The sequence below is a fragment of the Erpetoichthys calabaricus genome, chromosome 4, assembly GCF_900747795.2.
Source record: "Erpetoichthys calabaricus chromosome 4, fErpCal1.3, whole genome shotgun sequence".
NCBI classification, from domain to species: domain Eukaryota; kingdom Metazoa; phylum Chordata; class Cladistia; order Polypteriformes; family Polypteridae; genus Erpetoichthys; species Erpetoichthys calabaricus.
Window position 1 is genome coordinate 187,875,729 of NC_041397.2, and position 24,613 is coordinate 187,900,341.

At 36.7% G+C, this 24,613-nt stretch overlaps 2 protein-coding genes across 4 annotated transcripts in view; one reads left to right on the plus strand and one right to left on the minus strand.

The window, feature by feature from the left end:
• Positions 1-18,301, plus strand: part of LOC114650425 (basic immunoglobulin-like variable motif-containing protein) — a 36,526-nt gene extending 18,225 nt beyond the window's left edge. The window contains exons 5-10 of the mRNA XM_028800044.2: positions 5,869-5,973; positions 8,380-8,474; positions 12,871-13,003; positions 13,570-13,653; positions 15,954-16,050; positions 16,436-18,301. Coding sequence (XP_028655877.1) covers positions 5,869-5,973; positions 8,380-8,474; positions 12,871-13,003; positions 13,570-13,653; positions 15,954-16,050; positions 16,436-16,738 — 817 coding nt within the window. The 3' untranslated portion in view covers positions 16,739-18,301. The remainder of the gene's footprint in view (positions 1-5,868; positions 5,974-8,379; positions 8,475-12,870; positions 13,004-13,569; positions 13,654-15,953; positions 16,051-16,435) is intronic.
• Positions 17,250-24,613, minus strand: part of zgc:172121 (uncharacterized protein LOC337599 homolog) — a 28,088-nt gene continuing 20,724 nt past the window's right edge. For all 3 annotated transcript variants that reach the window (XM_028800047.2, XM_028800046.2, XM_028800050.2), the window contains one exon: positions 17,250-17,545. In XM_028800047.2, coding sequence (XP_028655880.1) covers positions 17,475-17,545 — 71 coding nt within the window. In that variant the 3' untranslated portion in view covers positions 17,250-17,474. The remainder of the gene's footprint in view (positions 17,546-24,613) is intronic.

Below are 24,613 nucleotides of genomic sequence, written 5' to 3' on the forward strand. Positions count from 1 at the left end.
ATGGAGGAGTTTTTGGCCATGGAATCCCTAAAGGGGAAAACGAGGGGAGAGGACTTGTATGACAGTGTGACGGGGGTCATAAATAGGCACAAGCTACCTTGGAGTACGCTCGCCAACGTTACCACAGATAGATCGCCAAATCTGACTGGAAAAAACGTTGGGTTGCTGAAAAGAATCCAGGAAAGGGTGAAAGAGGACAACCTTGAGGAGGAGGTAATTTTCTTACACTGCCTAATCCACCAGGAAGCACTGTGCAAATCCGTATTGCAGCTTGACTACGTAGTGAAGCCATTTGTAAAACTCGTTAACTTTATTCGAGTGAGGGGACTTCAGCATAGTCAGTTTATTAAGTTTCTTGAAGAAATTGACGCAGGTCACCAGGACTTGCTTTACCACTCCAATGTCCGCTGGTTAAGTTTGGGGAAAGTATGTCGACGAGTGTGGGAGCTCAAACAGGAGATTATCTCATTTTTGGAGCTACTTGACAAAGCTGACGATTTTCCTGAGCTGAGTGACACAGATTGGCTTTGTGATTTAGCTTTTGCTGTGGACATACTGACACACATAAATGAGCCGAACGTGAAGCTACAAGGGAAAGACCAGTTTGTGCATGAAATGTACACAAACGTCAAGAGCCTTCAAAACCAAGCTAGCTTTATTTTCAAAGCAAATGTTAAACAACTCATTCGCTCATTTCCCCACTCCGGCTACGCTGAAAGAGGCCCCTCAACTTGTGAAAAAAAAACAGGAAATCACTGGACGACCTGCATGGAGAATTCTGCCATCGGTTCTCTGATTTTGGAAAAATTTACAAATCACTTGAGCTGGTGTCTTGTCCCTTCACACAGGACCCTGAAACAGTGCCACAGGAGTTGCAGTTGGAACTGATTGATCCCCAATGTGACACCGTCTTAAAGGAGAAGTTCAATTCTCTTAAACTGGATGAGTTTTATGCTTCATTAAGTGCAGCCAAATTTCCAAACATCCAGAAGATGGCACAGAGGATGCTGGTGTTGTTTGGCTCTACGTATGTGTGTGAACAGACTTTTAGTGTGATGAACACCAACAAAGCACCCCACAGATCCCAGTTGAGCGATGAACACCTCAGATCTGTTCTGAGAATTGCCACAACAAAACTAACACCAGACTTTGATGCACTGGCAAAAAAGGGTGATCAACAACACTGTTCCCACTAAAAGTGAGTGTAAATATTAACATTGTAATGCCTTTTTTATGTTTATGTTTGATATGTATGCATCTAGTGCTGGTCCGGCCTGTCTGTCAAATTTTAAAAGTCAATGTGGCCCCTGAGCCAAAAGGTTTGCCCACCCCTGTCTTAGGCACAACCATCGGCAATGTGTCTGTCTGCAGAGAGAGTGTTGACCTTGTCGAGAGGTTTACTTACCTTGGCAGTGACATTCATGTCTCTGGTGACTCTTCCAATGAAGTCATTAAACAGATTGGGAGAGCATGGGGGGTCATGAGGTTGCTGGAAACTCCCGATAGATATGCAAAAGGACAAAGGTCCAAGTCTTTAGAGTCCTGGTGCTTCTTGTCTTGTTATATGGTTACGAGACGTGGATGCTATCCAGTAATCTGAGATGAAGACTGGACTCCATTGGTACTGTTTCTCTTTGGAGAATCCTTGGGTACAGCTGGTTTGACTTTGTGTTGATTGAGCAGTTGCTCATGGAGTCTTGAATGAGGCACATTACCTGCCTTGTGAGGGAGCCTCAGTTATGCACTACAGCCATGTGGTGCAATTTCCCTGAGGGTGATCCGACTAGCAGGAACTTCATTGTTGAGGACCCGAGTGGCTGGACCAGTCCAAGGGGATGCCCACGTAACACCTGGCTGTGACAGAAAAGGTAATTTCCGGTGGGTGAGATGGGACCACCATCGTGTGGTGGGTGCAGCAATGCACTGTACCGGTGCATGCTCCCCAACCTGACCTGACCTGTATGGAAAGTGATCGGAGGCCTTCTCAGGACTTCCAAACTATAATGGTCCAGTTTCTGTGTGCCTCACATACACTTGGGAAATGTACAGTGTTTGTTAAGTATATGAAGATAAATCCATCCATCCATCCATTATCCAACCCGCTATATCCTAACTACAGGGTCACGGGGGTCTGCTGGAGCCAATCCCAGCCAACAAAGGGCGCAAGGCAGGAAACAAACAAGGCAGGGTGCAAGCCTACTGCAGGGCAGAAGATAAATCTTAATTCCAAAATCATTTGGTATGTTGTGAAAGGCACTATATAGCGCCCGACCCTGCACAGACTGAGGCAGAGGCACGTACTTAAATAAACACACTTTTTTATTTTTCTTCAGCCGTGGGGCACGCCTTCCTCGTGTCCCACAGGCCCAACACAGTCCCAAAACACTCACAATAACGACAATATTGCTTCTGCATCCACCACTCCTCCTCAGGCTTAGTCCTCCTCCTCCCGACTCTGGCTCTCCTGAGTGGTGGTGGCTGGCCTTTTTTATACCCCCCCCCCATCCCCCCCCCCCCCCAGAAGCATTCCAGGTGCTTGATCACCTGGCCGTAATTGCATTTCCGGGTGGGGCTGAAGATTTGACCAGCCGGGCTACAGACTCCATGCAGCTCCCCCTGGAGGCCATCCGAGTCCCCAACCAGGCTGTGAAGGACTTCATCTCCCATGGAGCCATGCGCCAGGTTGGGGAATCATCGTCTGCCAGGGAGGCTGCCACCAAGCATCCCGGGGGAGGTATTGAGCTGTCCATGGTAGCTCCCCCGGAACAGATGCAGTAGGGGCGTCCCTGCCGGGCATGGGACCCGGCTGTCCTTCACAATGTATCTATATAGAAATATTGAAAGTATATTTTGTGTACAATATTTGTGTATGACATTTTATGCATATAATAGTGTACTGTATGAACAATACAAAATGAATATACTAATCTATAATTAATATTTTTAAACCAGGCTAGGATGCATGAGGAGATCAAAGCAACATCTCTTTAAGCTCCAGCTCCAGCCCAGCACAGCGCGTGACTTAGGCTTGGAATTCCTTGTTATTACAGTTAACCCATAGGCAGACTTGGGGTGACATTTAACAATCTCCTTTACAGACTAAAGCTCAAATAACTATCGGACAGTTTTCTTCTGCCATCTAGAGGATAAAATTATGCTGCAAGAACTAATGCAATATTTCTTTGTGTTTTGCAATTCTTAAGATAACGCATCAGTGTTCATGAGTGGAGCAGAGCCTTCAACCAAAACATTAATTAGATGTTGTAAAGCCAGTTTTAGAATAAAATTAAACTGAACTATTAATTGAATTAAGCGATAGTGACAATACTGTGAATTGGTGATCAGACATTGAAACTGATGTATATAGCAATATATAATTGAACAGCTGTAATATGCATATTGAATTCAGTCCTGTGACGCTTCACTGTGGAGCAAGTAGCTTTGTGGCAAAAAAGAAAAAATGATTGAGATCAAGTGGAAGAACAAGAAAAACATTAGCCACCTAAGCCCTGTTAACAATGCAGCAACTTTCAGTGTTCATTTCAGGGGAAATGAGGAAGTCGCTAACCCTTGTACTGTGGTAGCCTACAAAAACACAAGGGTTGCGCAGATTTTGTGCTTCAGACATGGACATTGTACTCTGCAAGCAACAGAACAAATGTATCTCTCTATTATAATAAAAAAAATCCTGGGATGAGACGTGACTTTTTCAGAGAGATAGTTTCACGTCCCGTGAGACGAGACTTTGTGCCAAGTGATTTAACCACGCCCGGGGCCGGAAATAAAAGACAAAGAGTAGATGTCAAAGTAGAATGTTGTAAAGAATTCATAAACACTGGCGAGATATACATGCAGAGCAGGTTAGAGATAATGAAAGTACTAAAATTCGAAAGTCTTAAAAAAATGATAGTAAAGATCGAATTAGCACAAACAATAGGAAATTATTATTCGGTGAAATAACGGAACAGTGAAAAGAGATCAAATATATTGTTCAGATTTAAACTTTAAGTCGGAGACTTGTAGATCATCTAATTTGTGTTGCCATCAGGGAAAAGTAGTGGTTCTTCCCAATGAAGAGGCGTATCCACGAGAATTAAAAGATGTGTTGTTTGGTGCAAGTGAAATCCACATAGTGGAAGCATCACGAAGTGGCTGGCCCGTAGCGCAGGCCGGGGGCTGGCGAGCGAAGTGAGCAGGGGGCGAAGCTCCGTAGTTCTAAATATTGTATGTTGATGACTGTTTCCAAACATATCACACGAAGAACATGTACTAAATCTGCATAATTATAGAACTGGACACTATACATGCTTCTTGTACTGTTTATGTTGATGTTTTAGCATTTACACATTTCTGTTACATATTAGTGACATTTTTCTTGTTGAAAAAATTGTGTTTTTGACTGATTTTTTTCATTGTTAAACGTAATGCTAAGGGGTTAATACATATTCACAGCTGAATGAGTTCTGTTGTTTCTATCCTATGTACCAATGCATTTTTTAAAGAATCTCCAAAAGATACTCTTAATTCTCTCTCCAAGAGAACAGTACAATAGCAAGCACGATCTAGGCAATCATGCCACTACTTGCATGATTATGGTTGGATTGATCTGACTAGATACCTGTCCAAATTTTGAAATTTAGTATACAAGTTAAATGATTCTATAATGTGACGAAGCTGTAGGGCCAAATGGCATTACCACTTCAGTATATCTTAAATGTATATTTTGCTTTAATATAGGTTAAAGTTTCAGCATGGCCTTACAAGCTTCACAGTGGCCTATAAGTGTATAAATGAAGTTGTGTTCATAAGCTTCCTTTCAAAAGTGTAAATGGAAGGACACAACATGTGACCATGTTTGGGGCCAGAACTTTGTAGTGATGTGGCCATTAGTTAATGTGGCTAAGCGCTGAAGTCCATTCCTTTCCTTTAAAATTGACAGCTTCAAGCATACAAACATTGCCAGACTTGGTTAATCCAATGCAGAGTTGCCCTGATGAACTGCACATCAGTCTGGGAAATATTTTCAAATGGGTAGGCTCACTTATTATATGCAGTTTACATAAAGTCCATATACAAATACACCAACATAATTTTATCACATTTTTTATGTATCATTTTGTATGCAGAGATTTTTACTTTTGAAATGGAATGTTCTTACATTTAAATGTGTTTGCAATGTTTACACTAATTATTAGCATACTGCTACAACATTATTTTTTGAAATCCCTTCCACAATAAGAATTTCATTTAGTATACTGAATCAACTGGTATGTTTCCTGTCACCAGCTATGCTTATCTGCACAGGAGGAATAGTAAGACATGAAACAAATCTCTAGCCAGTTAGATATGAATGAACACATCCTTCTGTATATTCTGTTATATTTATTTGAAACAACTCTGTCCCTTCTTTATGGAAGGATCTGTAAGAGCATTATGAGATTCCAGGACATCCTGAAGTTCACCCCTGTGACACTGTGCCTGGGAGAAACACTCCAGTTTCCTGAATTGGCACAGGACTTGGAAGAGCAAGCTTTTGGTCATATCCTTTATTGAGTTCTGATGCGACTGGGTGCCACATCATATAATGGCTAGTCAAACATATTTCTCAAGAAAAGTAATTCCTGTATACAGTAGATTCCTTTTGAAATCTGTTATATGTATTCATTTTATTGGTCCTAGACACTTATTCGTTTAGTTTATTATTACGTTTCATAAAGAGTTGAACTTTACTAGATTTTTAGGTACAAATGAACTGAATTTTTAAAAATTAAATTCATGTTTCAAAATCTACTAGAATGTACTTCTCAAATATATAAATGTAAAGGTCTGATTTTGTATTTTTTTTCTTTCCTTTGATTTTGTTTTCAGTCTTCCACCTATTACCCAAGAGGAAGCTTTACATATATTAGGATTTCAACCACCTTTTGAAGAAATTAAGTTTGGACCATTTACTGGAAATGCAACATTAATGAGGTAGTGCTTTATACAATATATTGGGCAGAAATAGCCAGCATTAACTCAGTGCATTTAGAAAGTGAAATATTTCTGTAACAATGTTCACAATTAAGAACATGTTTGTTTATCAAATTAAGATATAGTATTGCAAAAAAGTAAACTACATTGAGCACTGGGTAGAGCTGCTGCCTCGCAGTTAGGAGACCTGGGTTCGCTTCCCGGGTCCTACCTGCGTGGACTTTGCATGTTTTCCCCATGTCTGCGTGGTTTTCCTCCTGGTGCTCCAGTTTCCTCCCACAGTCCAAAGACATGCAGGTTAGGTGCATTGGCGATCCTAAATTGTCCCTAAATTGTCCCTAATGTGTGCTTGGGGGGTGTGTGTGTGTGCGTGCGCGCGCTCCCTGTGGTGGGCTGGCGCCCTGCCCGGGGTTTGTTTCCTGCCTTGTGCCCTGTGTTGGCTGGGATTGGCTCCAGGAGACCCCCGTGACCCTGTAGTTAGGATATAGTGGGTTGGATAATGGATGGATGGAGATAGATAAACTACACTGATTATTCGTATATTTGAACATAAGTTATATTAAATTACCCTGTATTTTTATTTCACATTTTGCCACCGTCCACAAAGCCTGGATTTGCAAAGTCTGTACCACTGTGTTTAAAGTTTGACAGCTAGCTTCATTTGTACTAATTACAAACATTAATTTAATTGGTAACTGCAGCCTTTTAAGTTTTAATGGAAAATATTTGGTATGATGAATAGCTGAGTAAAAATGTTTGTTTTTCCTAGCACCTAATCCAGGTATAATAACTATTATCAATTATAATTGTCTCATATTAATTAGCTTTTCAAATGTTAACCTTGTAATGCTCCACAGTAATGGAGGATTTGATTGTCAAGGACATATAATACAAGCTCTGGTTATTAATTTAAGTATATGTTGTGGCATGGATTTAAAAAAATTCTGTAGGATAGTGAGCATTCTCTTTGTGAAGTACTGCAGTATCAGTGGAATTACATGGGTTTTTATTGGTAGAATTTACACATGTTTTGACTTTTACATAGAAAACTGATTGCAACAAATTCATATACAAGATATTTTCATAAAATCAGAGGCAATGAATAATGAAACCCAAACAATATGAGACAAACTTGTACAGTATCTGTATTTGACAGTAAGGTTATTTGATGTTTTGAATGATATGTATTTTGTAAAAACATATGATTGACATTTGACACTGTAAATATTTAAAGAAGTAAAGAAACCAAAAAGCTTTAAGTTTCAATCATTCATTATTTTTTTCAATATTTAATTATACTTGAAATATCTGAAATTTTAGACATATTTCTATTAGTCATGTAGAGCTGTGTCAGAATGCATCTGCAAAGAAGAAAAAACGTTTAAAGATTATTTCCATTCTGAAAAGGAAAAATAGATTAAAGACACAACGTTTTTGCTGTCCGGCCTTCATCGTCCATCTTCGTCTTTTTGCTTCAGTGTGTAAATAACCTTTATCCTTTTTCCCTGTGTAGGATTTATCTTTGGATAAGCCCATCTATACATCCTATATCATGATTAAAATGTACAGGGTAGCGCAAGAAAAACCGAACCGTCTCCGACTGGCTGGCTTGAGCTATTATACAGGCGGGTGCCGTCGCGATCGCGGAGCCTCGTTGTTGCAATGGGGTCAGCAGCCCCAACTGTGCATTAGTAAGGAAGCTGTGAGCCAGTGGGTACATACGTGCATGAAAGAGTTCGTGAAGATATATTCTCTGCAACAGAGGATTGGAATAGTGGAGGCGTATGTGTCTACCGGTTCTTTTAAGGAAACGCAGGACATTTTCACACAGACGTTTCCTGGCGTAAACCTACCAGCAAAGAGCAGTATTCACGAGTTGGTGAAGAAGTGGCGCAAGACTGGGTCAGTTGCAAAGTGCAAAAAGAATCGGGCCCTGTCAGTTCGTACACCTGCGGTCGTAGCAGATATTCAGGAATGGATGGTCTGAAACCCTAGGAAATCGACACGTAAATTAGCACAAGTGAATGTTTCGCGCAGGTCTTGTCAACGTGCGTTTTACTCACTACAGATGAAGCCGTACAGAATGACTTGTGTCCAAGAACTGAAGGACGACGACAAGGAAAAACGTGTATTTTATTGCACGTGGCTCCTTCAAACAATTGCAGTTGGGTTTTTGTAGTGCATATCTTTTGTTTCGTGTACGTCGATGTTGGAGATGGTCCACCCGGTATAAGCATTGGCTATCTTTGGATTGGTATTTTTAGTAGTTTTTAAGTTATGATTACCATAGTCATGTGTATGGATAGCCTGTCTTGTTTATAAGAGAATACAATTAATTTGCAAATACATGTTATTATAAGTCTTTTAATATTTAGACTTTTCTGTTTTTAAAACCTTTTTAAATAGGTGGTTCAGACAAATCAATGATAATTTTCGGGTTCGAGGGTGTTCATATATCTTATACAAACCACATGGAAAGAATAAAACTGCTGGAGAAACAGGTAAGGCTTTTGGCTTTTTGTTCTTATGTTTGACTGGCAAATTTATAACCACTACAGTATATTTTCTTGTGTTTACTTTAAATGGAAATAAAATTCTCTTTTGCTTGATTTACAAATTATGTAGAACTAAATAACGCAGACTATCCAATAAGCATAAAAATATGTTTTGTTTTTAAGCGTTTTTTTAAGTAATGAGTAGTTGCAGTTTCACACAGCCTCTTTCAAGTCAATAGATATCTTGTTATTTTCAGTTTGTAATTTATTTGTTTATGTTAAATATGTTGTTATTAAAGGGCAAAAAGAAGAATGCAATAGAAGTATTAAAATTCCTGCTAACCACATTCAAAATTGCACTGGACTTGCAATATTTAAAAAGAACAGTCTGTGTATGAATAAGGTTCAACAGAGAGAAAGTTCAGTAGTTAAAGTCAAAGCATAACACTTCAATGAAAATTCAGTTTGCAGAAGTTTAGGTGCCATTGACAAATATTAAGTGACTGTATAATATTCTTGGTACCCATCTCCAGATGCATCAAATTATAATATAGTTTAAGATTGGTAAAATAAAGGGGGAAAGGGAATGTAAGGTAATGAGTCTGCTGAAAGGAAAATTACATGAAGGATGAAAATGTTTTTAAGTTTCAAGAAAAAAAGGGTAGAAAGAGGCAGAATACACACAGAAACAGAAAGCATGTTGGAAACACATAACATCAGTAATGCTTTCAGAAACTGAGGTTTAAGTTGTAATTTAACTGTGGATTATTAAATTAATGAGCAGATTTTTTTTTTTTTTTTTTTAAGTAAAACTTAATAAATTTTGGAACACGATTATTACAGACAAGTATGGACCACCAAATAAAAAGGATACCTAAAAAAGAAAGGACTGATTGAGACATTTCAGTCTGAAATAGCATTTCCAGAAAGTAATTGGATCAGACATAATTTTTAGGCTTATAGACTGAAGTGGGAAGTAATGCTGTTCTTTAGCCAATGAGGTGCAGGTGGGGTGGCTGCAACTGAAACTGTAAGCGGAGTAGTTAAACCAAGTTAAACAGAATAGTTTAATCAAGGGTAGAAGGTCAAACTGTAATTATCATTGTAGTTCTCAGAGGGAAACGTTAATGTGGTTTAAGCTAGGGTATGTTGTTATTTTATAAGATCACCTTTGACAAGCATCTAACTCAAAAGGTATCACCTAACCTCTTGGATTTTTTCTTAATGGTGAATAGAAAGAAGTGTCAAAACCAGATGTATAACTGTTACCTGTAAATTCATACCTTTCTGTCCATTTTGTACCCTACATATTCAGCCTTAGGGACCTCAATCAGCAGGCTGCTTTGCTGACTGGAGCCGTCATTATAAGATGCACCAGGAGGTTCAGTACTTAGAGACAGATTGTATATTCTTAATTGAAAAATAAAAGTAAAAAAAAACATTGTTTTTGGAGACCAAGCTCCTTGTAAAGTTACCAGCAGATAGCAATCTCCATGAAAGTGTCCATATTCTTCTGTAAACAGCAATGATGTGAGATGACCTGTCTTTGAGGAAAAAAAAGTTTAATAAAAGGCAGCCTGTCCCCAACACCCTTTACATCCAAGATCAGCACACACACCAGGCTTTGTTTCTGCTAGCAGGGCCAAGAGTTCAGTTGCTGGTATTTTATCTGTGAGAAACATTCAGTTTTTTCTCACACATTTAAAAGATGTACATGTTACTTCATGATTCTAAATTGGCTTGGTATGAACAGTGTGTACAAGTATACTTTGCTGTCCCATCGAGGGTTGCTTTCTTGCACACTGTGGCTTGGCTAGGATTTTGCTCTGTGTGAATGTCTCTTTGATCAAACTAGTTCAGAAAATGAATGAATTGGTAACTTTATTTTAATTTCATTTTACAGCTGTAAATATAAAAATTACATGTTACTCTTATAAGTATTACCTTTGCAGAAGTATTGTGGAAGAAGTATTATATATTTTCTTTACAATACAGTAATCCCTCCTCCATCGCGGGGGTTGCGTTCCAGAGCCACCCGCGAAATAAGAAAATTCGCGAAGTAGAAACCATATGTTTATAAGGTTATTTTTATATATTTTAAGCCCTGTAAACTCTCCCACACTATTATAAACATTTCACGCACAATTATACAGCATAAACCCTTTGTATTCTCTTAGATATTAGGTAAGATTCGTTGAAATTATGTATGTAAACACAGTTGGGGTGAACACAGTTTACATACAGTAAAACCTAAATATTTTTTTAAAGATATCGAGCGTCTCCGATATCACATATGTTACAGCCATTACGACAGACAGGCCACCAGCAATAAATACGTACAATGCAAGAAAAATTGTATACAGTAAAATGTGTGTACAGTGACACTAAACTATGTACATGTAATAAGTACTGTACGTAAATAATTAATTATGGTTACTCACCAACAATGACACAACGACTTGTCCGATAACGATGAGTTTAATTTTACTGCATAACAAAGGATAGCGTTACAGCTCTTCTAAAGGAGCCTCTTCAGGCGACTGTTTAGCACCGCCGTTGTTCTTCTTCCAGCACTCTTCAATCCAGATCCCTAAAGCAGATTCCATCCAGACTACTGCCTTATCACGTCCACTTGCAACTCGTTTTGCGCCCTGGTTAAAGGAAACTGCAGCCGTAGATCTTATATGCTTTTCCTCCTTTTTAAATAAAAGGAATCGTGGACTCATTGATGCCGTAATGGTGTCCTGCAGCGGTGTAGCTGTTTCCTTCCTTCAACATATCCAAAACTTTTACCTTTTCTGCAATCATTTGCATCTTCTGTTGGCGCTTGGGCACGTTAATGCTGAATGAGTGAGATTAGACTTCCTGCTTAATGCAGCACTCCGTCGCTGAGCCAATCAGCAGCACACAGGAACTTAACCGAAGGCTCTGATTGGGTAGCTTCTCAGCCATCCGCCAATAGCGTCCCTTGTTTGAATTCAAATGCGTCCCTTGTTTGAATTCAAATGGGCAAATCAACTGAGGAAGCACACGTACTGTAGACCTGACATCCGCGAAGCAGTGAAAAATCCGCGATATATATTCACATATGCTTACATTTAAAATCCGCGATGGAGTGAAGCCGCGAAAGACGAAGCGCGATATAGCGAGGGATCACTGTTACTTACTGCTGAACCTGACAAAGGTTTATAGCTACAGAATGAACATATGTTTTGAGATGCTGTATGTTCTTGTGTTTTAGCAAAATATACATCAGATTTGACCATTTAATTTTCCCCTTAAGTAAATTAACATATTTTTCATATGCGATTGTCCAAAAAAAGTTAAATCCCAAAGTCACCTATAATAAAAAAGGGCATTTTAAAGCTTTGTATACAGTTCCAGCTGCATTAAATACTTCATCTTGCTTTTAAGCCTGCATCACAGTTAAGCCTAAACTCCTTTGTCTTAAGCATATCATTCAACTTATAACAGTAATAAGAGCATTATAATCACATCTCGGAATCTTAGCCTCAGAAATTTTCATTAGTTTTTATACGGTGTAAAACATTAAGATGTACCCTATTTTTGCTTTTTCACAGACAAAGGTGGAGATCTTCCTCTCCAGTGGTACTCTTGTCAGAGTTTGTGCTTTGGAATGCACTACAGTGCTATTGTGAGAAAGAGTGAAAGCTGCAGTCATCGTTCAACTTTTGTGAAGGCAAAGTCATATAAAAGCATTGCAAAACCAAAACAGCTTGAGGAAAAGAGAAACATTCTTATATTTTCTGCAAAAAAATAAATATTTGAGGGTGGATAAGCTGCCTCCCAGCTGCATTTCAGCAACTCCTCGCCAATTCTCCTGTGCCTTAGAATGTCATATAAAATTAAAAGCATTGTGAGGAAGCAGCTACTGCATGGTGCATTTTTTCACTGGAGCCAATTGGCTTTGGCCTATTTGCCATCTCTTTCTATTGACATAAATTGGCCAATTCATATATTTGCGTGGTATTAGTAAGTCTTGGGGACTGTAGAGTTCACACAAAAGAACTGCAAATTACCTTAGATAAAATAGCAAGGAACCATCATGAAGTAGTAAAAGGCAAATTGTGTCAGTTACAAGAAAAGTATAAATTCAGTCTAAAAACATACATTTTGACATATTTATGTTTTAAATTAAGTAAAAGAACAAACAATGAAAATATGAGAAGTAAATGAGAGCTACAGTTTCATGCAAGGCCCTTCAATGAAACCCTAGAAATGTGGCTTCTATCAATGTGTATTCCAGTTTCTTTTTTTGTATAACAAACAAACATGAGAGAAAGATGCAGTGTCATTGGATGTTTGGCTGTAAACAATTCTAGAGCTAGCATCTGTTCATACTTCAAATATTGATTGTGATTTCCTTTTTTCCTTTTAACAGCTGAAGGAGCCTTGATGAAATTAACACAAGGACTAAAAGATGATTCAATGGCATTTATTTATCACTGTCAAAATCACTATTTTTGTCCTGTGGGATTTGAAGCTACTCCTCTAAAAGCTGCTAAAGCATACAGGTTTGTTCATATTATCAGTTTATGACTTTTTAGACAGTTACTTTTATTTTCAAATAATTTTATTTACTATATCAAATTTTAATGAACCAAACTTGTCAGAAGTCAACATTCGCCCTGAAAGTGATAAGGTACCTCATTTAACAGGTACTTTCTGTTAAATTGGCCAGATGATCTCATTGAATTTATTTTTAAAGTCTGAAATATTGTTTTTTTTTGTAGACTGACATTTTTGATTATAATAGATGTTCTGAATGATGTCAACAAAAATGTTCCAATATTCCATATACTGATGGATTACAATATACTTTGTTCATAGACAAACAGTCATAAATTGAAATCGTCAAGCTTTACTGGAATCTAAGCTTGGAGGAGCTGAAGGCCATCTATATATTTCAGAAACAGTCTCGATGCTCATTTTACAAAAGGTTTATATTTGGTGGTAGGAAATAGTCCAGCATGGTGTCATCAGTTATGTACGTGAGGCGGACTGAAGTGTAAAATTTCAGATTTTGTTTAGTAGAATTTACCAGTATACTTCTGTTAATGTGATGGCATTTTTGTTTTAGAAGTCTTCTTCCTTATAATGAAATGGAGCATTGGATTCTTATTGGAGAACCAAGTAGAAAACATCCAGCAATTCACTGTAAAAAGTATGTCTTTGTGGAAAAAGTAAAATGAATTTGATTATATTTTTTTATTAGTTTATTCTCAACAATTTGTCATTATTAGTCTCAATTCTCATGGAGAGCATATGCTGTGATATTGTATATTGTTCACTATGTATGTTATCTGAGATTTATTTATTTTAACTGTAATCTTGAGTTTTAACAGTATAACATAACATTCTTATACCTGCTTAATCCAATTCAGGATTGCACAGTGTCAGTCTATCTTGGTAGCACTGGTTGCAAGGCAGGAACCAGGCCATCCATATAACTTAGAACTTTTTAAAAATGTTATTATTGATTTGCCTTTGTTAACTCATGAGAAAAATGATTTCAAGTTTGAAATTACTTTTTATGTGGCAACTTTAAACTGGGATAGAGTGAGAGACTGTGACAGTGAGTGGTCCTGGTAGCAGACTGGCATCATGTTTATAGCTGGGTCTGGCCATGCTCCTCTTAGTGTCAGGATATACTCCAACACTCTGCAACTCTGTATTAGGCAACACAAGTTCAGTGTCTTTTGTGGTGTACAGCTTTCAGAAATTGGCACATCTCAATTGCAAAGGATGGAAAAGTATCACACTTTTAACCTCTTGATTTTTACTTTCATCTACATACACAAAAGCAAAATACAGTTTTGTACATTTTGCATTATAATTGTGAAGAAAATAGAAAGTGCAAATTAACAATAAAAGGTACCAGCTGACTGTTTATACTTTGAATTGGCCTTTATTTGGCTATGGTTCTGCCACAGCTTCAGAATTACAGTTTGCCTTTTTATTTGTGGAGTAATGTGGGATTGTTATCACTTTAAGCACAACCACTTCCAGGTTAAACACTTTGTGCACATCCATATTTCAGATTCTGTCATGAAGCCAATGTATTTGGAATTTCTAGCATGTTATAGATCCAGCAAACAAATGTTTTTTATGTGACACCAGCCCAGGTATCTTTTACATTTGGATCACACAGAAGTTACCTCCTTAGACTTTTGTTTACCTCTGGGGGTAGGGGGAAAACAAGCCAAAAGCATTGAATTTTTTTCAACAGCAAAAATTATTATGTGTGACAAAAACAAGTAAATATGAAAATGTCAACATAATGATAGTAAGAATGGTATGGCTAATGTACTGCTGTACAGATGCAGATTTTGTACATATGCTTTATGAAAGTGAAGGTTAAAACAACTGTATAGTTTCCATTTCAGTGCCATAGCTATTTGATTATATTTGCATACTATGAGTTAAATTGAGTTAGTGGGAATTTTCTTGGATCTTCTTAATTATGGAAGATCATTGTCAAAAACCTTAATATGTTCCAATAACATAATTTGATTTTTTGGCACATTGTGTTGTAAGGATATTGTGTACTCCTACTGTAGTTCTTTAAATGTGACTTTTTCTTATTAAATCCTTTAATTAAAATTAAAATAAAGTCCATCCATGTATTCTTAAATGGAAACAATGCTGAAAAGATAAATAAGGTATAAACTCCAAAGCCCATTAGCTTACTCGATACAAGATATAATATTGTCAAATAAAGCCATTTTTTATATTAGAAAACACAAATTAACTTATCTAATATAAAGTGCTAAATAATAGGGTATCAAGGCAACTAAATGAACAACTCTGTTATCAAAACAATGAATAAGAGGCTCAGTGTGAACAAATGTGAAACCTAGTCGATTTGATCATAGCCATCAGCCTACTTTAATATACCATTTCACAAGCTAAAGATACTTAAGTCTGCCTGAGTGCTGCAAGTCTTTTTAGTCTAGATAGATTGATAAAAAGCACACCAAACTGTTTAGTAGTTTCTTGGTGATCTCATACATCAATTTATTGAACTTACTGTATCTAGTTTTAGGACTAAAAGGTGTTGGAGCTGTTAAGATACACAGTTTAAAAATGAAAATATTTTTAGACCACTGTGTCTCATACAAGATGCAGACTTCCTTTAAAATGATCTCAAATGTTAGCAAGAAAACTCATTCAAGTTATTAAATTATAGAGTACTCAATCATTGAACTTACTTACAATGGCTATCACTAATACCAGTTTACTGGTCTAAATAGTGAGAAATAAAATAAGCATCCCACCATGGTCCAAGAAAAGACTGTGAAGCCATTAAGCAAACAATTACAATCCGTTGTTGGTTACAGTGTAAATGCTTTTTTGTGTGCAAGAGAAACGTTCAGTTTATGAAACAAAGTTTTGAGTGTATCTGTTAATATACTGCATTAAATTACATTTTTTCATTTACTTAGTTATTTCCTTTTTGTCTAGGTGGGCAGATATAGTAATTGATCTTAATACCCAGAATCCAGAATACTTAGACATTCGTCACACAGAGAGAGGTTTGCAGCACCGAAAAACAAAGAAGGTAAAGCTTTCTCTTGTTAATTAGAATACATTACAATGTAATGAATATTTCAGACAGTGATACCTACTTATTCTATACCAATGTAAATGCACAAAGAAGACTTAAGTCATAAAAGAAGACTTAGTTCTGAAGGTACATGTGTGTAGCATATACAGTAAATGAAATCCATCTCAGGTTTCTTTGTGAATGGGAGAATGCAAGGCTAATACACTGTATGATTTAAGTTCTCAAAATGGCTGAAATCTTTTTGCGCATTACAGTTTACATCATTAGTCTTGCAAAGAAATCAAATTTCCACCACTTACTGTACATTTGTGATCTGTAATTTTTTTATGTTTAAGAGCAAGTAGTCCTTTAATCCTTAAGTTTCCATAATTTTTTTTAGGTTGGTGGAAACTTGCACTGCATTATAGCTTTTCAAAGAGTAAACTGGCAAAAGCTTGGTCCTTGGGCGTTAAATATTGAGAATCTGCGACATGATTTTCACACTCCTGGAGGTGATCGTGTGATGACCAGCATATCTGAGAGAAGGGAAGAAAAAGCATCTGGTAAACACCATGGACGGTTGGGGAGATCACACAGTGGTGGACTCCAGAAAGAATTTGGTTGGAAGAGATTATCTAATAGTTATGAGTATGGGTGTGGTGGATCCCCAGAAAGTGAAATGGAGGAAGATAATACAGACTAAGAATGCTAAATTTAGTTCATCATATATGTAAACTGGAAGGGGGAACAGAGTCCAATGTAAGTGTTTAAAAAATGTTCAGCCTTTAAAATTGTCAATGTGGTATTTGATGTTTTCTCTTTTGTCTTGTTAGGTGGAATAGTCAGGTATTTAATAAAATGTTTTGTTTTTTTTTCGTTTTCTTTTTTGTGATTTGTGGAAACAGTAAAGTCCACATGCCTGAGTCACACTATATCTATCTCAGGATTCCTATTGGCAGGGACACTTGTGCCTTTAATAGGATTCACAATTTGGATACGTTACTTGCATTATGGGTGACTCTTTCCTAGAAAGAAAGGAAAGGAACAATCACTGTATTCACCTGTTAAAAACTCTACACTGATTTACAAATAAATTATATACAGTAGCTGTTAAAATTGAAAAAAAAGTAGACTGTTTTGTGCACTTTTTAATTAGCACAAGTTAAAATGACAAACCAACAGAAAAGGAGATTGTAATGGGTAATGACAATTGGTGAAGTTCTTAAGACATTTTATTTGGTATAGTATAATAAAACAGAAATGCATGTATATGTCTGTATGTTCTGCCTTTTAGTGGTAGAATAAATGGAGTTTAATTTCAAGATACAAATTGAAACTGTGTCTTTATAGAAGTTTACTTCCTAGTGAATATTTATAATTTATTTAATTTTTCTTATTTCAGTATTGGCACATTTAAACACTAAATTGTCTTCAAATCTTCAGCTATGACGCTGGTGTATTCTTTGCCTTAACTCTGCAATGTCCAAGGGAGTGATTCGGCAACATCCGCCTAGGAGAGGGAAACAAAATATAAAGCGTCTTCACTTCTTGTGTTCCAACTATTTTTGTTTTAAATTCATATTAACTGACACATTTTTATAATTATACCATAATAGCTTTTAGTAACAAGACTTCTTTACTTTAGTATTTTTGAACTGCTTGATTATCAGATATGGAGATGGTAGACTATTTTGTTTTCCCTTTAATCTTACAGCTTTCTTTTTCTGGGAGTACATACAGTATTGTTTTTGTTATATTTACTTTGAAAGAAAATACACCTTGTATACAGATTATTTCTAAATAAAACAAAATATTTAATGATATGCACAGTACCAGACAAGAAAAGATGAAGTAAAACACATAATGTTGCACTATAAAACAAGGAATACTCCTCAGAACATTAACATTCCTCATACAGCACCCTGTAGTACACAATAGTATGCATGACTACTACAAAACCAAAGTTTATTATTGTAGAAAACTGCGCTATTTGAAATGTCATTGCTCATACCCTAATGAAGTGAATCACAAAGGTGACTTCAAGAAACTTGCAGCTGCTTTTATATCTTGCTTCCACTAGGTTTACAATAATGGCTCACTTTTGTCTTGCATTCATACTGTACGCGTCTTCTTTTTCTCTTATTACCATACAGTGAAATGCAAGGACTGATTTAGACAATAGTGAAGTCACAAAACATTGCACTTATGTGGTGTGTGTATATTTTTTAATTAGTGATTGAAAAAATAAATAAATTTTATCTTTGAAGTTTGAAAATGTGATGCTGTTTTTTACGTAAAACTGACATAAGAATGCTCAGAGTGTAGGACAGGCTGGCATTATAAATTCTGATCTTCCTGGAATACATGACATTGGCTTAGCAAGCCACTGCCATACAGTCTTAATGTCATCTTTAACCTTATTGGGCCTCTGTGATACCCAGTGACATCCCAGAGATGGCTATGTGAAGCGCCATCTAAATACTTGTTCATAATTCAAGGATGGGTAACACTGGTGGAGAAAACTTCGCTCCAATCATCAACAAAAAAAAGAATGGGCTTATGTGGACCAAGAAACCAATGGCAAGACTTCTATTCCTTCCTTTAAAAACCTTTGCAAAACCCTGATCTGGGCTTGCCTCATCAAGCTCAATGATCTCAACCAGGCCATAATTTTGGACTCTTTGGCAGAGTCTGCAGCAAACCTTTTTACTTCAAAGGGCAACTGTGCTGGACATTGAAGGGTGGAAGACAAGTCTGTACTGGAGTTGGATGTGGGTACCATTTCTCTAAACCTTGCACTAGATTAGCAAGTACATGAGCAGAGAGAGACCATATGTAGAGCCTCATGTTCGCCATACCAATGACAGCAGTCGACTAATTATAAGCTGACCCAGCAGGTGTAACTTTTGTAGCAAGTTAGGTCACGGTGTTTAAAACCCCTGAAGAGAAACTGCAGTACAGCCCACAACAAGGAACAAGCTCCTAAAACAAAGAAAGAGACAATGTACTTAAAACTTCCTCCATGTGCCAGATAAAGATGACTGGGAAACAAAGCCTTGCCTACACCAGAACCATAAGTAAACCTACTTTAATTCTGAGAACTATAAATTGTAAATTAGATGTTGGGACAAAGCCAGCTAATATATTATGGTACTGGTGTCACTGTAACTGAAAGGTAATAACTTTGTAAAATATATGTACTAGCTGTTATAAGTTTCTTTCTAAATCCAGTAAGAAAGTGCAGAACACTATCTCACACACATGCACACACAAAAACTCTGTGTTGGGGGAATGTAAGCCAGTGCAGACCATCAGTGAGCAACTGAACTCCATGGTGCGGACAATAGAAGCTTCATAACTAGGTAAAGAACTTATTTATCTTGACTGCATGAATTGAGAGATCAGAATTCAGAAGCTGTGTATCTTTTTCTATAGGACAGAAAAATTCAACTAAGCATTATAATTTTATGTTTTGTCTTGTTAGTTATTGTCCTTTGTCTATATCAATATACATACACATATATACACACACACATATACATACATATATGTAAGAATATAGAGATATCCATCTTCTCTTTATCCTTATGTTAGCAATAAATTGTATTCTTTTGTTTATTGCAATAAGTATGTTTGGGTTATTTGTTGAAAGTAAGTCTAGTCCCACATCTGGACCACAGAGAGGAAGTGAAAGTGTTTAATGTAGACTTCTGCCGATTTATGAACCTCATTTATAAATTGTATATATATCTTCATGGTTCTGGCTTCACTCAACCTAGATCCATTTGGCATCTCGAGATAGGCGTCTTATTAATTGTTTTTATAGCTAGGATTTCCAAAGGCAAAACTAATAATTACCTAATTAATTGAGTGATCAATTCAGCCTCTTACCTACAACAGAATGGAGCCAGTAGTTCAGGGAAGAATTTTTTCTTGTGTGCTGACCAAATGTGCAGAAGGAGTAGAAGGTTGTTAACATTTTGAGAAATTACTCCTGCAAAACCTAAATCTCTCATCTTTTTACTGATTAGTCCTGTGGTCATCAACATGCAATGCCCAGATGACATTTTAATCTGTTGTTTTACATTATATTTTTCATTGAAACCAAAATACTCATGTTCTATTCCAACTTAGATAAAAGATAAGCTTTTAGTAGTATTTTAATAATTTGTACAGAATTTACATTTTGATTCAAATAACTAGTGAAAATATATTACAGTCTGTCTGACACAACATTCTTTTGATTACATCCATGATGTATTTTAAAATACAATTTTAATACATAATCATAGGTGTTCCATATCAAAAGTAGAACAAAGTAAATGAAAAACTTTTTTTGTAGTTCTTTTATTATGAACAAAGCGATCAAATGTTAATACATTAATCTCCGGTAGCAATTATGACCTACTATAAGAGGGGTGGGCAGGAAAAATAACTGTACGGTCACCTTTATATTCATGACATTTTATTTATTTGCCTTTGGTCAAGATTATTAAGTACAAATTGCAAAAAGGATGCAACTATAGTCGTGCATAAAAATGATGGGTTATTTGTATATCTGAAAAAAGTCCTGAGCATTAAGATTTTTTAATTTGTATCCTATAGGTAGCTTTGTAACACATTTTAGATCTTTTAATGGCTCCTGTGCATTATTAGGGAAAAGGGGACATCAGAAATTCCTAAATAGTTTTTAGAATTCTTTCACAGAGTCTCCATTCTTTGACTTTATAATGTATATTGATATTGTGTTGGCCTTTGGATTTATCAAATGTTTCCCTGATTTTAGTCTTACTAGTTGAAGTATCTGGTGTATAAGCAAATGGGGAAAAACATTGTTTTGGAACTTCAACATAGCTGAACCCAGTCCATGAGGAGACAACAATTTGTCATGCTCAATTACAGTTTTTGTGAATTATCACGTTTACATGATTTTCCATAACCTGATTATTCACAGAAACTTGATTTCTAAAATGCCATGTAAATCCTTATTCCGACTGGAGAAATTGGGTGATTGGCCTCTGAGAAACCGGATTAACAGAAGTAGCTTTCTCCACGTATAATCCAATTATGTGGCCATGTAAACTCTCAACCGGGTTACTGTTAAGGATTTTGTACTCTGTGCATGTTTATTGCACTCCGTCAGCATTCACATATTTTTACTTCAAACTTGCGTTCGAACAACTGCAGGTAGAAGAATCCACAAAATATATTTCCAGAGGCAAATGTTCAGGCTATCACATTATTCCTTTTCCTGGCTGAAATAACCTGCACAGTATTTCAGAAATCGCTAAGTTTGTGTTGATGAGCTGAATGTACAGTGCTAAACACAACACAGTATCGAGAGCAGTATGGTAATACGTTAAAAGTAATAATACATTTTTTATTTATATAGCGCCTTTCCCATGCTCAAGGCACTTACAGAATAAATAAGTGGACTAATACAATACTTATTTAAGTAAAAATACCTGCATTATTACTATTCTAGCAGCACTGAGTGTAAGGCAAGAAGCATACGCATCTGATCCATTGCAGGGCTCAATCACATAGCCAGGCAGAAAAGAATTTGCTTATTTTCTGATTCACAGTGGCCAATGATGATGTTTGACGCTTTTATGTGCAGTTTAATGATGCTGGAACGTTTTGACAAAGGAGAACTTCATAAGATTACTTGCGAATGTAAATGTAGATTACTAAGAAACCATGCTTTTGCTTTAATTGGGTTATTCTCCTTTGATTATATGTGTGCATGTAAATGCACTGAATGAAACTGTTATCCAGTTTAGCTGTGAAGAAAAAGCTGATGAGATCTTGCTATGGCTGGTAGAAATATTTGTCCTATCAGTCCCGGTACCCTCCTGCCCCCAGATGGGAATTGTAGTCCTTGCGCTGGCAATGGTTTTTGGGTTGCCCCCACTCCCATTAAGACCACTTCTAGCCTATATTTTAAGTTGAACCAATGGCAATGCACATGCAAAATTTCATGAAAACTGGTTCAGCCGTTTTTGTGTGATTGACATACAAACAGCTTACAATTTTTTTTATATAGATGTTGTAAAATACTGATCACTTTATCTGAAATAGATGACAGGAAACCTACTCATTACCTTACTATGATTAAGTATTTATTTTTCTCTTGCGTGGAGACAGCTACAGCATATCTAAGAGATGGGTCAGCAGAGAATTTAGTAACTTAATCAATGAAAGTTACTGTAAATAATTAAAACTTGCAATGTGGAAAGGATAAATGTTAGATGTAATTACATTAAATATGTAACATTTATGAATCCTGTTAAAGAAATTAAACTCGTGGTACAAAGGTAAGTGTTGCTGCCTTAAACCTCAAGTTATCGGATTGACTCCTACAGCTGGTCACTGACTTTGGTGTAGTTTGCACATTCTCCCATAGTCCACGAGGGTTTTTCTTTGGGTGCTCCAGTTGTCCTCTTACATTCCAAAGACGTGGATGTTGGGTGACCCTGGCAATTCTAAATTGACTCTTTGTGAGTCTGAGAATACGTGTGGGCTGTTCAGGCTTGTTTCCTGTGTCTCTTAATTTAATGAAGTGATGTTGACAATGTAATGTATTATTTCATTATCTGCTTATGTCACTACATTTTAAATATGTACAGTTTCATTCTCCATGATACAAGCAGTTTTAAGAGTCCAGGCAAATGTTTGGTGGTAATAAATAAAATACATTAATAAGTGCTAAAATGCTATGTATCTGTCAGAAAAATCCTTTTTGTTTTACTAAAAATATTGAAGCACCCATGATACTGCAGGACACTGGTTAATCACCAACTCGGTCAAATTGCATAATTGTGTTGCCAGTTATTTCTGTTTTACAGTTCGGTAGATTACATTCCTTAAGTGAATATTTGCATTGCTCCTGCTGCTCAGTCAGCATTCTACATTACATGCTCACCTGTAGTGTACACTTTACTCCTGCAGTGCTTACTAGTATGAAAAATGTTCTTATCACTAAAGTATAGTACATCATTCAACAATGTATTTGTTCTTTTAATTTACCATTGAATTATAAAATGCGTATTATCGTAATATCCTGTTACTGACAGTAAAAACGATTGACTTCATTTATTAATTTCCATTGTTTGGGAACTCTTCAGACACTAAGAATAAACAAACATAAAAAATAATGACAAATTTATTTTCAGTTTGCGATTGTTATTGTATGCACCAATTAATAGTTGTAAATGTGAAAAGTCAAAGGCTCAGGTTCAATGTGTTGTGGAATTGGCTTAGAATTGGAATGTAGAAATATATGACACAGGACAACAGCAAGACAATGGCCTAGAATGGTGTATACTGGCCACAGCATTCACCTTACCTGGTAAGCACTGCTAAAACACAGAGGGTGGTGTAAAGGTATAAATATTGTGAGGCACCATTATGGAAGGAGAAGACAGCAGGTTTGGACATATGTAATGTTCCCCTAGGATGCAAAGTGGCTGGCGACCCAGCCATTGTCTTGATTGCTGTATACTCTGTTAAGGAAGAGACAGAAGATGACAAATGACAGACAGAAGTGTCTAGTAAGGAAAGGTGTGGGAGTGTGCTGTTCCTCGAACAATACAGGCACCTGCTGGGATGCCCTTGTAAGGCTAATGAAATAGGTGTTGGGGAAACCAGGCAGAGTTCTACTCTGGTGTTCCTACAGCAAAGGTAACTTTGCCTTTGACTCCAGATTTGATTATGCGCTGCGGCTAAGCATGACCATAAAAAGCTAACACGTGTCACTGAGACAAAATGAGTTGGACTCTGAAGGATAGCTGCTGTAAGATGAGAGCAAAAAACAAAGGGAGCTCTACTGCAAAAGAAAGGTATGGGAGGTATAAACGAGATTTAGTGGTATGGCATAGTAGATGACAATTGGACAAGCCAACACATGTGCTAAATATAAACTGACAATTGTGTAGGAATACCTTACAGACAGTGGGTTTCTACTGTTATCCTTTTTTTCACCCAGTTCTTTAATATACATGCCCTTATTATATTAGTCAGTAAGACTATGTATACACCACAGTTTACTTTTTTAAAAATCTTCCAGGTTTATTGCAATAAGTAAACCATGTGCCCTTTGTTTCAAACACCAAATCATACTTCTATGGCCCAGGAGGATTCACAACAGACAGTACAAATCTGGTTTTTAGTACTAATTTGGCACCATAGAGTCTCTAGAGCTAAAGCAGAGACAGTGTGTCTAAGAACAAACTTCACAGTGGACACCTCTCTTCTTGGTTTTGGTGTTTAACATGTTGGGCTGGCCAGACTAAACTCTCCAATTCTAACCAACAGCCTTCAGTTCAGGACATATGTAACACATGCTGTATTATAAAGGCAGACTGTATATTTACAGTATAGTTATTCAACCATCCAGGACAGTCACTTTTCCCACTAAATCCTTCAGGCAGACAGCATAGTACCATTGATATTTGCACCAATAGATTCAAGTACAATTTCAAATACAGAGGTTGTAAGGTTATAAAATGTTTATAGAAGATAAGAAAAATATTCAAAAACCTACAAATGAGGAAAAAGATGGCACACAGTTCCATAG